The sequence below is a fragment of the Babylonia areolata genome, chromosome 16 (assembly GCF_041734735.1).
Source record: "Babylonia areolata isolate BAREFJ2019XMU chromosome 16, ASM4173473v1, whole genome shotgun sequence".
Classification (NCBI taxonomy): domain Eukaryota; kingdom Metazoa; phylum Mollusca; class Gastropoda; order Neogastropoda; family Buccinidae; genus Babylonia; species Babylonia areolata.
In genome coordinates, this window is record NC_134891.1 from 30,155,385 (window position 1) to 30,170,595 (window position 15,211).

The 15,211-nt window shown below is 50.5% G+C and overlaps 1 protein-coding gene across 1 annotated transcript in view; it reads right to left on the reverse strand.

The window, feature by feature from the left end:
• Positions 1 to 2,369: 2,369 nt before the first annotated feature.
• LOC143291039 (uncharacterized) overlaps positions 2,370 to 15,211 on the reverse strand; it is a 52,427-nt gene continuing 39,585 nt past the window's right edge. Inside the window, exons 13-17 of the mRNA XM_076600623.1 lie at positions 13,636 to 13,758; positions 10,321 to 10,372; positions 8,127 to 8,302; positions 6,563 to 7,649; positions 2,370 to 4,999 (exon numbers count right to left, since the gene is read on the reverse strand). Coding sequence (XP_076456738.1) covers positions 2,370 to 4,999; positions 6,563 to 7,649; positions 8,127 to 8,302; positions 10,321 to 10,372; positions 13,636 to 13,758 — 4,068 coding nt within the window. The remainder of the gene's footprint in view (positions 5,000 to 6,562; positions 7,650 to 8,126; positions 8,303 to 10,320; positions 10,373 to 13,635; positions 13,759 to 15,211) is intronic.

Sequence of the window (15,211 nt, forward strand, 5' to 3'; positions counted from 1 at the left end):
GACACAGAGAAAGCCAGAGAAGCTGACAGAGACACAGAGAGAGCTAGAGAAGCTGACAGAGAGAGCTAGAGAAGCTGACAGAGAGAGCTAGAGAAGCTGACAGAGACACAGAGAGAGCTAGAGAAGCTGACAGAGACACACAGAGAGCTAGAGAAGCTGACAGAGACACAGAGAGAGCTAGAGAAGCTGACAGAGACACAGAGACACAGAGAGCTAGAGAAGCTGACAGAGACACAGAGAGAGCTAGAGAAGCTGACAGAGACACAGAGAGAGCTAGAGAAGCTGACAGAGACACAGAGACACAGAGAGCTAGAGAAGCTAACAGAGACACAGAGAGAGCCAGAGCATTCTGTTGTGCATTGTTTCTCTGTCACCATACATTCTGTTGTGCATTGTTTCTCTGTCACCATACATTCTGTTGTGCATTGTTTCTCTGTCACCATGCATTCTGTTGTGCATTGTTTCTCTGTCACCATGCATTCTGTTGTGCATTGTTTCTCTGTCACCATACATTCTGTTGTGCATTGTTTGTCTGTCACCATGCATTCTGTTGTGCATTGTTTCTCTGTCACCATACATTCTGTTGTGCATTGTTTCTCTGTCACCATACATTCTGTTGTGCATAGCTTCTCTGTCACCATGCATTCTGTTGTGCATTGTTTCTCTGTCACCATACATTCTGTTGTGCATTGTTTCTGTCACCCAGGCATTCTGTTGTGCATTGTTTCTGTCACCATACATTCTGTTGTGCATTGTTTCTGTCACCATGCATTCTGTTGTGCATTGTTTCTCTGTCACCATGCATTCTGTTGTGCATTGTTTCTCTGTCACCATACATTCTGTTGTGCATTGTTTCTCTGTCACCATACATTCTGTTGTGCATTGTTTCTCTGTCACCATACATTCTGTTGTGCACTGTTTCTCTGTCACCATACATTCTGTTGTGCATTGTTTCTCTGTCACCATGCATTCTGTTGTGCATTGTTTCTCTGTCACCATACATTCTGTTGTGCATTGTTTCTCTGTCACCATACATTCTGTTGTGCACTGTTTCTCTGTCACCATACATTCTGTTGTGCACTGTTTCTCTGTCACCATGCATTCTGTTGTGCATTGTTTCTCTGTCACCATGCATTCTGTTGTGCATTGTTTCTCTGTCACCCAGGCATTCTGTTGTGCATTGTTTCTGTCACCATGCATTCTGTTGTGCATTGTTTCTCTGTCACCATACATTCTGTTGTGCATTGTTTCTGTCACCATACATTCTGTTGTGCATTGTTTCTCTGTCACCATGCATTCTGTTGTGCATTGTTTCTCTGTCACCATGCATTCTGTTGTGCATTGTTTCTCTGTCACCATACATTCTGTTGTGCATTGTTTCTCTGTCACCCATGCATTCTGTTGTGCATTGTTTGTCTGTCACCATGCATTCTGTTGTGCATTGTTTCTCTGTCACCATACATTCTGTTGTGCTTTGTTTCTCTGTCACCCAGGCATTCTGTTGTGCATTGTTTCTCTGTCACCATGCATTCTGTTGTGCATTGTTTCTCTTTCACCATGCATTCTGTTGTGCATTGTTTCTCTGTCACCATACATTCTGTTGTGCATTGTTTCTGTCACCCAGGCATTCTGTTGTGCATTGTTTCTGTCACCATACATTCTGTTGTGCATTGTTTCTGTCACCATACATTCTGTTGTGCATTGTTTCTGTCACCATGCATTCTGTTGTGCATTGTTTCTCTGTCACCATGCATTCTGTTGTGCATTGTTTCTCTGTCACCATACATTCTGTTGTGCATTGTTTCTCTGTCACCATGCATTCTGTTGTGCATTGTTTCTCTGTCACCATACATTCTGTTGTGCATTGTTTCTGTCACCATGCATTCTGTTGTGCATTGTTTCTCTGTCACCATACATTCTGTTGTGCACTGTTTCTCTGTCACCATACATTCTGTTGTGCACTGTTTCTCTGTCACCATGCATTCTGTTGTGCATTGTTTGTCTGTCACCATGCATTCTGTTGTGCATTGTTTGTCTGTCACCATGCATTCTGTTGTGCATTGTTTCTCTGTCACCATGCATTCTGTTGTGCATTGTTTCTCTGTCACCATGCATTCTGTTGTGCATTGTTTGTCTGTCACCATGCATTCTGTTGTGCATTGTTTCTCTGTCACCATACATTCTGTTGTGCATTGTTTCTCTGTCACCATACATTCTGTTGTGCACTGTTTCTCTGTCACCCAGGCATTCTGTTGTGCATTGTTTCTGTCACCATGCATTCTGTTGTGCATTGTTTCTATGTCACCCAGGCATTCTGTTGTGCATTGTTTCTCTGTCACCCAGGCATTCTGTTGTGCATTGTTTCTATGTCACCCAGGCATTCTGTTGTGCACTGTAAGCAGTCTCGGCAGCCAGTAGTCGTTCCTTGCTACAGGGGTGACGCGGTCACCAGAGGGCGCCAACCGAAAGAGATCCCCCACGTGACGTATGCGATCTCTGGACTGACGTAATCGGTCAAAGGTCGTTTCCAGGCGGCTGCGGAAGAAGCGGGACAGACCATCCAGGAAACGGTTGCCTGAACGCAGGGCGGGCTCTCTGAAGAGCTGGCACAATGCCAGACACCGCCCTGCCGCTCTGCTGGAACTGGAAATTCCCGCTCTGCTGGAATCGGAAATTCCCGCTCTGCTGGAGACCGCTGACTCGTGTCCTCCGCTACTTGTGGACGCCGAGGTAGTAAGGGCCCTCGTGACATCCAGAAAGCTGCGTGCGGGAAGGAGGGTGTAGCGGGTGAGTGCCTTGTTGCGTGCAGAGCTGAAGTCATCGCTGAAGATGACGGTGCGTGGTGAGGAGCGGGTGGGGAGGGGCTGGCGGGACGCGGGCAACACGTAGACGGGTCCTGCACCCAGCGTGGCTGTGACGGACGGGGACTGCCCCGGCAGAGGATACAGCGGGTCATACTGGGCACGTGCTGACTGTGCTGCACGGCGCCATGCTGGCTGATCCCAGCTGACTCCACTCCCCCGCAGTGCCTGGGGCGGGGCTGTGCCGTCTGTCACGTGCACAGAGTCTGCAGGGACTGATTCCACACCTGGCGTCACAGGGACTGATTCCACACCTGGTGTCACAGGGACTGATTCCACACCTGGCGTCACAGGGACTGATTCCACACCTGGCGTCACAGGGACTGATTCCACACCTGGTGTAACAGGGACTGATTCCACACCTGGTGTCACAGAGTCTGCAGGGACTGATTCCACACCTGGTGTCACAGGGACTGATTCCACACCTGGTGTCACGGAGTCTGCAGGGACTGATTCCACACCTGGCGTCACAGGGACTGATTCCACACCTGGCGTCACAGGGACTGATTCCACACCTGGTGTCACAGGGACTGATTCCACACCTGGTGTCACAGGGACTGATTCCACACCTGGTGTCACAGAGTCTGCAGGGACTGATTCCACACCTGGTGTCACGGAGTCTGCAGGGACTGATTCCACACCTGGTGTCACAGGGACTGATTCCACACCTGGTGTCACGGAGTCTGCAGGGACTGATTCCACACCTGGTGTCACAGGGACTGATTCCACACCTGGTGTCACGGAGTCTGCAGGGACTGATTCCACACCTGGTGTCACAGGGACTGATTCCACACCTGGCGTCACAGAGTCTGCAGGGACTGATTCCACACCTGGTGTCACAGGGACTGATTCCACACCTGGCGTCACAGGGACTGATTCCACACCTGGCGTCACAGAGTCTGCAGGGACTGATTCCACACCTGGTGTCACAGGGACTGATTCCACACCTGGCGTCACAGGGACTGATTCCACACCTGGCGTCACAGAGTCTGCAGGGACTGATTCCACACCTGGTGTCACAGGGACTGATTCCACACCTGGTGTCACAGGGACTGGTTCCACACCTGGTGTCACAGGGACTGATACCACACCTGGCGTCACAGGGACTGATACCACACCTGGTGTCACAGGGACTGATACCACACCTGGTGTCACAGGGACTGGTTCCACACCTGGTGTCACAGGGACTGGTTCCACACCTGGCGTCACAGGGACTGATACCACACCTGGTGTCACAGGGACTGGTTCCACACCTGGCGTCACGGGGACTGGTTCCACACCTGGCGTCACGGGCACACTGACCACAGACCCCAGGGTGGTGTGTCCCTTGGTCCCCGTGTTGACGGGGAATTCTCCCTGTGCGTCACGTGATGGTGGAGGTGGAGGGGGAGGGGGAGGGTGGAGGTGGCCTGTCATGTGGGTGTGGAGCATCTGGTCTGTGTGTGTCCCACGTGATGGAGGGGAGGAAGGGGAGGGAGGGGGCACTGGTCGTTCTGTCAGCTCCGCGTTCTCAGTGACTGGTGCAGCGTATGTATCCATGTCAACTGCTGTGGGTGTGACAACCGTGACTGACGCAGAGTGTGTATCCATGGCAACTGCTGTGGGTGTGACAACCATGACTGACGCAGAGTGTGTATCCATGGCAACTGCTCTGGGCGTGACAACCGTGACTGACGCAGTGTGTGTATCCATGGCAACTGCTCTGGGTGTGACAACCGTGACTGACGCAGTGTGTGTATCCATGGCAACTGCTCTGGGTGTAACAACCGTGAAGTGTTGGTCCGCAGCGGATGACGTAACTGTCGCTTTGTTTACGTGTAGCACGTGTGACGGACCTCTGGTGGTGTCTGCCGAGTGTTCGTCTGTACCGGCCACTGGTGACTGCTGGACAGTCCTGACGGCTGGTGACTGCTGGACAGTGCTGACGGCTGGTGACTGCTGGACAGTGCTGACGGCTGGTGACTGCTGGACAGTGCTGACGGCTGGTGACTGCTGGACAGTGCTGACGGCTGGTGACGGTTTCCCTGTGGCTGTGACTGGTCGGTGTGTTCCGGTGTTCACAGCTGTCTTCCCTGTGGCGGTGAGTGACGACTCTTCCTGAGGCGAGGCAACTTGCAGGACGTCAGGCAGCGTCTCCTCTGGAAATGACACAGGCAACGTCTATGGGTCGTCAGGAGACAGACGGAACAAAATCAGACACAACACAATGATGGGAACTGACACTCACAACAACACAAACGCAGGGAGTAACAATGGTAGTAGTAGTAGTAGTTACATATGGAGTTGTGGTAGAAAAAATAGAAGAGGAGGAGAGGTAGTAGTAGTGATAGTAGTGGTGGTGGTGGTGGTGGTGGTAGTCAGTGTTGTTGTTGTTGGAAGGATGTTGTGGAAGGATGCTGCTGCTGCTGCTGATGATGATGATAATGATGATGATGATGATGATGATAAATGAATCATCATCACCACCACCATCAGCAGCAGCAGCAGTGCCTTCATCACCCACATCATCATCATCATCAGCAGCAGCAGCAGCAGCAGTAGCAGCAGCAGCAGCATCCTATGGGCACACACATCAATCCAGCCCAAAACTGAACGAATATAATTAGCATTTGTTATGCGGAGACTGGAACACATACCCAATTGGTACCCTTTACAAGAGTGTTGCCAACGATGTCCTGGGTAATACTGCGGGTGCCTATTGTTGTTCAACTGTCCTGAGTAATTCAGCATGTGCCTATTATTGTCCAACTGTCTTCAGTAATGCTGCTGGTGTCTGTTATTATCCACCTGTCCTAAGAATCCTGTGGGTGCCTAGTTTTCCTGAGTAATCCTGTTGGAGTATATTGTTATCCAATTGTCTTGAGTAATTATGCCTGTGTCTATTGTTGTCCAGCTGTCCTTTCCAATCGTTGAGGTGTCTATTGTTGCCCGAGTGTCCTGAGTAATTCTGCAGGATTCTGTTGCTTTGGGTAATCATGCAGGTGCCTATTATTGTCCAATTACTGTCCTAAGAAATCCTGCAGGTGCCTTGTTCTCCAGCTGTCCTGAGTAATCCTGTAAGTGTATATTGTTGTCCAACTGTCCTAATCCTGTAGGTGTATATTGTTGTTCAATTGTCCTAATCCTGTAGGTGTATATTGTTGTCCAACTGTCCTAATCCTGTAGGTGTATATTGTTGTCCAATTGTCCTAATCCTGTCGGTGTATATTGTTGTCCAATTGTCCTAATCCTGTAGGTGTATATTGTTGTCCACCTGTCCTAATCCTGTAGGTGTATATTGTTGTCCAATTGTCCTAATCCTGTAGGTGTATATTGTTGTCCAACTGTCCTAATCCTGTCGGTGTATATTGTTGTCCACCTGTCCTAATCCTGTAGGTGTATATTGTTGTCCACCTGTCCTAATCCTGTAGGTGTATATTGTCCACCTGTCCTAATCCTGTAGGTGTATATTGTTGTCCAACTGTCCTAATCCTGTCGGTGTATATTGTTGTCCACCTGTCCTAATTCTGTAGGTGTATATTGTTGTCCACCTGTCCTAATCCTGTAGGTGTATATTGTTGTCCAACTGTCCTAATCCTGTAGGTGTATATTGTTGTCCAGCTGTCCTGAATAATTCAGCATGTGTGTATTGTTGCCTATCTGTCCTGGGTAGTCCTGCAGATGTCTATGACGTAGTGACAGCACGTGCAGCCAATGATTACCTGTCAGAGCTTCGGTCACAGTGATCGGTACGGTGGTGTCCCTGGAGGTCTGCAGAAGCAGTGACCAGGAGTTTGCTGTGCTGGTTCTTGGTGGAGATGATGATGTCCACACACGCACTTGTGTCACCGACTCTGATGGCGGTGTGGACGATGTTGCCCCTGGTGCTGGTGTTGATGACGTCACTGAAGTACTCATTCGTCCCTGCCTCGGTGTTCCTTGTGACGTGGGTGATGGTGGTGGCGGTGCTGATGACGTGGGTGATGGTGGTGGCGGTGCTGATGACGTGGGTGATGGTGGTGGCGGTGCTGATGACGTGGGTGATGGTGGTGGTGGTGCTGATGACGTGGGTGATGGTGGTGGTGGTGCTGATGACGTGGGTGATGGTGGTGGTGGTGCTGATGACGTGGGTGATGGTGGTGGCGGTGCTGATGACGTGGGTGATGGTGGTGGTGGTGCTGATGACGTGGTTGATGGTGGTGGTGGTGCTGATGACGTGGGCGATGGTGGTGCTGGTGTTGATGACGACGATGATGATGAAGATGATGATGATTGTGTTGGTAGTGATAATGTTGAGGTGGGTGATGAAGGTGATGATGATGTTAGTGGTAGTTCTGACGATGACGGTGAAACTGATGATGATGGTACTGCTGCTGCTGCTGCTGCTGCTGATGATGATGATGATGATGGAAGTTCTGATGATGATGATGATGATGATGATGAAGATGACAATAAAAATGATGATGATATTGATGTTAATGAAGGTGATGATGACGGCAGTGATGATGTTGGTACTGCTGATGTTGATGTGGGTGATGGTGATGATGTTAACGCTAATGTTGAAGAGTGCGTCGTTCCTGTTGGCGCAGATGATTTAGATGAGGCAGTGGATGATGCAGATGAGTCAGATGAGGCAGTGATTGGTGCAGATGATTCAGATGAGGCAGTAATTGGTGCAGATGATACAGATGAGGCGGTCATTGGTGCAGATGATGCGGTCATTGGTGCAGATGAGGCGGTCATTGGTGCAGATGATACAGATGTGGCAGTCACTGGTGGAGGGCGAAACCTTGGTAGAACAGGTAGTCTCTGAAAGAAAGGAAACCATTCAGGTTTGTTGCAGACTGAATATCGAGTCGACAAGGAGAAAACAACAACAAACAAGAAACTAAAACACGGGAAAGAAGACCTCCATCCCCACATAAAGCTGAAGTACCGAGAAAATGACACATCCTCCTCCAGACAACAACAACAATAACAACAATAATAATAATAATAATAATAATGATAATAATAATAATAATAATGATAATAATAATAATGATGATAATAATAATAATAATAATAATAATAATAATAATAATAATAATAATAATGATAATAATAATAATAATAATAATAATAATAATGATAATAATAATAATAATAATGATAATAATAATAATATCTGTTAAAAAGTGGCCGCTGCTGTAATCATGGAGACAGTGATCATAATTCAGACATGTTCTCCGCGGTAATTCTTGACATGGTGATTTCCACCATAACTCGGGGTAGAAAGTGACCTACCCGGGTGACTGTCTCCAGCTGAACGGGTGCATTGGCCGGAGAGTAGATGAAGTTGGAGGGGGGTGGGGGCTGGCTGCAGGTCTGGCAGCAGAAGATGTCCCTGTAGTGGGAGGGGTAGAAACGGCAGTGGTGACGTCGACACTGGACCTGAGGCGAGTCGCCCTGAGGGCAGTTATCTGCCAACATCACCACCAGTCATCACGTGCGCTGCTTCCCACAGTGACGTCATCATCATATCGTCATCACCACACAGCAGTGCACAACACAGCTTCACACAGTGACGTCATAACCACATCGTCATCACCACATAACAGTGCACAACACAGCTTCACACAGTGACGTCATAACCACATGGTCATCTCAACACAGTAGTGCACAACACATCTTCACACAATGACGTCATAACCACATCGTCATCACCACACAGTGGTGTACAACAGTTTCACACAATGACGTCATAACCACATCGTCATCACCACATATCAGTGCAAATCACACAATAAAGAGTGGTAAGTCTCTTCAAGTCAATGCTGCTTACGCTATCGATTCAGCTGGCACATGAATAAATAAAAGGTACATTGGAAGAAACCTAGACACTTCCCCAAAAAGGAAGCCCCGGGCCTGTCCTTACACCCATCATCTGACACGTGCACATAGCAGCAATGATACAAGAATCACGGTCATTCAAGACTGGCGTAGCCTTTTGATCCTGCTGAATATGCTACACAGAATGCACGGACAATACAGAACAAAGTCACGGCTGCCTCAATGGTTTGTTGTTGATGATGATGATGTTGTTGTTTGACTCGGAATGAAAGGGAAAGTAAATGATCAACAAACAGCTCTCCTGGCCTCGTTGCTCTGTCATTCTGAGTGGTCAGCATGGTGTCATACAGTGACGTCATCACCACACAGACTTCACCACACAACAGCGCGGATCACAGCTTCATATAGTGACGTCATCACCACATGGTCTTCACCACACATCAACGCACAACATAGCTTCACACAGTGACGTAACAACTGCACAACAAACTAACACAACAACGTGTTGTAACGCAACAACTTAGCACAACACAACCATTTTCAGTTCCAGTTTTAAAAAGGTTCCGGAGCGTGTAGACAAACCCATACATCGACATCTTCTGTATAAAAAGGGGGATATAAACCCAAACATCCACATCTTCTGTATAAAAAGGAGGATATAAACCCATAGATAAAAAGCAAATCCCCTGACCATTACATTAAACCAAGGCTTGACAGCGTAATACACAGAGTGAGGCAGTGAGTGAGTGAGAGAGAGAGAGAGAGAGAGAGAGAGAGAGAGAGAATATCAGAGAGAGGGGAGGAGTGAGAAAGAGGGTGAGAGAGAGAGAGGGAGAGAGAGAGAGAGAATATCAGAGGGGGAGTAGTGAGAGAGAGGGTGAGGGAGAGAGAGAGAGAGAGAGGGAGAGAGAGAGAGAATATCAGAGGGGGAGTAGTGAGAGAGAGGGTGAGGGAGAGAGAGAGAGAGAGGGAGAGAGAGAGAGAGAATATCAGAGGGGGAGTAGTGAGAGAGAGGGTGAGGGAGAGAGAGAGAGAGAGGGAGAGAGAGAGAGAATATCAGAGAGGGAGTAGTGAGAGAGAGGGAGAGAGAGAATATCAGAGAGAGGGAGTAGTGAGAAAGAGGGGAGGGGGGCAGTGAGGGAGAGAGAGGGGAGAGGAGTGGGAAAGAGAGGAGGCAGTGAGGGAGAGAGAGAGAGAGAGAATATCAAAGAGAGGGAGGAAGGAGAAAGAGGGGAGGGTGAGAGAGAGAGGGAGGAGGGAGAGAGAGGGGAGGGGGTGAGGGAGAGGGAGGAGGGAGAAAGAGGGGAGGGGTGAGGGAGGAGGGAGAGAGAGAGAGGGGGAGGAGGGAGAAAGAGGGGAGGGGGTGAGGGAGAGGGAGGAGGGAGAAAGAGGGGAGGGAGAGAGAGAGGGGAGGGGGTGAGGGAGGAGGGAGAAAGAGGGGAGGGGGTGAGGGAGGAGGGAGAGAGAGAGGGGGGGAGGAGGGAGAAAGAGGGGAGGGGGTGAGGGAGGAGGGAGAAAGAGGGGAGGGAGAGAGAGGGGAGGGGGTGAGGGAGGAGGGAGAAAGAGGGGAGGGAGAGAGAGAGGGGAGTGAGAAAGACGAGGTTCAGTGAGGGTGACGTGCAGTGCTGGAGAGATGGTTACCACTCACCGAGGGAAGGTGGTGCATTGACGTCTGCTGTGCACTTTCCCTGCACACACCACTGTCAACGCCACAAGCATCATCATCATCATCATCATCATCATCACCACCACCACCAGTACCATCATCATCGTCATCATCATCATCATCATCATCATCATCACCACCACCAGTACCATCATCATCGTCATCATCATCATCATCATCATCATCTTCATCATCATCACCATTACCACTATCATCATCATCATCATCATCATTATCATCACCAGTACCATCACCATCGTCATCATCATCACCATTACCACCATCACCATCACCACCATCACCATCATCATCATCATCACCATTATCACCATTACGATTATCATCATCATCATGTCCACTATCATCATTACCATGTCCACCACCATCATCATCATCATCATCATCATCATCACCATCATCATCGTCACAGTCATCATCATGACCGCCATCAGTGGACATAACGACACTGACTCAATGACAAGAAACGTCCAGCAAACCATTGCCGACGTCACCCTGTCAGTGTATAGATGACACGCCAAAGGCACACACAACAATGAAGACTATCTCATTTTCTTCCCCTTTCTAGTCGTTCTTTTCTCATTATTTGACCCAGTTTATTTGTTTGTTTCTTTACTTGTTTATTTGTTGAATTCAATCCGCGGCTGGATACAGGAAATCTGTATTTGCTTACTATAATTATTAGCCATAGTAAATCAAATCATTATTTATTCTCTCCCTGTCTATCTGTCTCTGTCTGTCTGCTCCCTCTCTCTTTCTTTCTATCGATGTCTGTCTGTCTGTCTGTCTGTCTGTCTTTGTGTTTTTCTGTCTCTATGCCTGCCTGTTTATCTATCTGCCTGCCTGCCTGTCTGTCTGTATCTGTCTCTTGCCTGTCTATCTCTAAGCCTGCCTGTCTATCTGTTTGCCTATCTGTCTGTCTGTCCGTCCCTCTCTTAGTCCAGTGATGTTGTAATGTTTGCATGGCTTCTTTCGCCTGCATGGCGTTTGCTCCCTGATCCTGTAATAATCAATCAAACAGAAGCCCCGTGGATATAGTTTCAGGTCCATTGAGGCTTCTGGTCCACAGTATCTTTCTGATCTCATTCATCCTCACAAACACTCACGCCAACTCCGCTCTTCTTCTGACAAATGTATGCTTGGGATTCCCCCTGCTCGAACCACAAAGTATGACCAACGCATTTTTTCATTCCAAGCCCCCTTTCTTTGGAATCAACTTCCTCAGCCTCTCCGTCACTCATCTTCGCTGCAATCTTTCAAATCCAGTCTGAAGACCCACCTTTTCCCCTCCTGATTAATTCTCAACAGCTCATCCCTTTCCAGTATGAACTAAAATGACCCAGTATTTGTGAGTGAGTGAGTTTTGATAGTTTTATAATTTGTTGGTAGTATTTTTTGATTGTGTACAATTTACGATTGTGTGCTATGTCTTGTGTATGTTCGTGCGCGTGTGCTTGTGTGCATCGCGGGTGTGTGTGTGAGGGGGGGGGATGATTTTTAATGATGTTTGTTATCTTGTGTTCGATTTTTCCTTTTTGATAAATATTTACAAATGTGTTCTGTTTGTAAACGCCTGGGGCTTATTTTCAAGATGAGCCGAAATGCTAATAATAATAAGAAGAAGAAGAAGAAGAAGAAGAAGAAGAAGAAGAAGAATATAGTTACGAGGCTTTATTTAACGAAGACCGTTGATGACACGATACGATTGCAAATACAAACCCGATAACTCTTGCATCAAACATGGCTAAAGAAACCTACGGGGATCACACCCCATTTGATGGATTGCATACAATGGAGAGTAGCTGGAGCAGACCCAGCACCTGGTGATGTACCACCCCCCTCCCCGGGTCACCCTGATGTACCACCCCCTCCCCGGGTCACCCTGATGTACCACCCCCCTCCCCGGGTCACCCTGATGTACCACCCCCTCACTAAGTCAGCCCTCACGTACCACCCCCTCCCCGGGTCAGCCCTGACGTACTACCCCCTCACTAGGTCAGCCCTGACGTACCACCCCCTCACTAGGTCAGCCCTGACGTACCACCCCCTCACTAGGTCAGCCCTGACGTACCACCCCCTCACTAGGTCAGCCCTGACGTACTACCCCCTCACCAGGTCAGCCCTGACGTACCACCCCCTCCCCGGGTCAGCCCTCACGTACCAACCCCCTCACTAGGTCAGCCCTGACGTACCACCCCCTCCCCGGGTCAGCCCTGACGTACTACCCCCTCACTAGGTCAGCCCTGACGTACCACCCCCTCCCCGGGTCAGCCCTCACGTACCAACCCCCTCACTAGGTCAGCCCTGACGTACCACCCCCTCCCCGGGTCAGCCCTCACGTACCAACCCCCTCACTAGGTCAGCCCTGACGTACCACCCCCTCCCCGGGTCAGCCCTCACGTACCAACCCCCTCACTAGGTCAGCCCTGACGTACCAACCCCCTCACTAGGTCAGCCCTGACGTACCACACCCTCCCCGGGTCAGCCCTGACGTACCACCCCCTCACTAGGTCAGCCCTGACGTACCACCCCCTCACTAGGTCAGCCCTCACGTACCAACCCCCTCACTAGGTCAGCCCTCACGTACCAACCCCCTCACTAGGTCAGCCCTGACGTACCACCCCCTCACTAGGTCAGCCCTGACGTACCACCCCCTCCCCGGGTCAGCCCTGACGTACCACCCCCTCACTAGGTCAGCCCTGACGTACCACCCCCTCACTAGGTCAGCCCTGACGTACCACCCCCTCACTAGGTCAGCCCTGACGTACCACCCTCTCCCCGGGTCAGCCCTGACGTACCACCCCCTCACTAGGTCAGCCCTGACGTACCACCCCCTCACTAGGTCAGCCCTGACGTACCACCCCCTCACTAGGTCAGCCCTGACGTACCACCCTCTCCCCGGGTCAGCCCTGACGTACCACCCCCACCCCGGGTCAGCCCTGACGTACCAACCCCCTCACTAGGTCAGCCCTGACGTACCACCCCCTCACTAGGTCAGCCCTGACGTACCACCCCCTCACTAGGTCAGCCCTGACGTACCACCCCCTCACTAGGTCAGCCCTGACGTACCACACCCTCCCCGGGTCAGCCCTGACGTACCACCCCCTCACTAGGTCAGCCCTGACGTACCAACCCCCTCACTAGGTCAACCCTGACGTACCACCCCCCTTACCAGGTCAGTCCTGACGTACCACCCCTCCAGGCCAGCCCTGACGTACCACCCCCCTCCCTGGGTCACCCTGACGTACCATCCCCCTCCCCGGGTCAGCCCTGACGTACCTTGCGGTGGCCACAGGTGGTTTTCTCCATGGCGAAGATGGCCTGGAAGGTGGACGGGTCCCAGGGCACGGCGCAGAACAGCCGCCGACACATGCTCTGGTACTGGTCCACGTGCTGCAGGCGCTGTCACCACACAAGGTCAAGGTCAGCCCCCCCCCTCCGCCTCCCCTCCCACTTCACTGCCACTTGGTGACGAGGGTTCGCCGAGTCACAGCAAGAACAACGGCTGTTCATGGGCAGTCCCACTCGGCAGGGACGGTCAGTTGCACTGCTGTGTTCGTCATGTATTCATTATTTACAGGGGTTTGTTTTGTTCATTAAATAAGTATTGCGTTCATTATCTAAAGTGTTGCGTTTATCATCTACACTGCTGTGTTCATAATCCACAGTGTTTCTGAAATAGTCACACAGCAGGACTCCCGTGACTAACTCACCATAAAGATCTCGCCTCGAAGGACTCACCCTGAAGGATTCACCCTGGAGGACTCACCTTGACAGACTCACCCTGACAGACTGAAGGAGTCACCCTGACAGACTCACCCTGACAGACTCAGACTGAAGGACTCACCCTGACAGACTGAAGGACTCACCCTGACAGACTGAAGGACTCACCCTGAAGGACTCACCCTGACAGACTCAGACTGAAGGACTCACCCTGACAGACTGAAGGACTCACCCTGACAGACTGAAGGACTCACCCTGAAGGACTCACCCTGACAGACTGAAGGACTCACACTGAAGGACTCACCCTGAAGGACTCACCATGACAGACTGAAGGACTCACCCTGAAGGACTCACTCTGACAGATTCACATTGAAGGACTCACCCTGACAGACTGAAGGACTCACCCTGAAGGACTCACCCTGACAGATTCACCCTGAAGGACTCACCCTGACAGACTGAAGGACTCACCCTGAAGGACTCACCCTGACAGACTGAAGGACTCACCCTGAAGGACACACCCTGACAGACTGAAGGACTCACACTGAAGGACTCACCCTGACAGACTGAAGGACTCACCCTGAAGGACTCACCCTGACAGACTCACCCTGAAGGACTCACACTGACAGACTGAAGGACTCACCCTGAAGGACTCACCCTGACAGACTGAAGGACTCACCCTGAAGGAATCACCCTGAAGGACTCACCCTGACAGACTGAAGGACTCACACTGAAGGACTCACCCTGAAGGACTCACCCTGACAGACTGAAGGACTCACCCTGAAGGACTCACCCTGACAGACTGAAGGACTCACCCTGAAGGACTCACCCTGACAGACTGAAGGACTCACCCTGAAGGAATCACCCTGAAGGACACACCCTGACAGACTGAAGGACTCACATTGAAGGACTCACCCTGAAGGACTCACCCTGACAGACTGAAGGACTCACCCTGAAGGACTCACCCTGACAGACTCACCCTGAAGGACTCACACTGACAGACTGAAGGACTCACCCTGAAGGACTCACCCTGACAGACTGAAGGACTCACCCTGAAGGACTCACCCTGACAGACTGAAGGACTCACCCTGGAGGACACACCCTGATAGACTCACCCTGACAGACTCACCCTGAA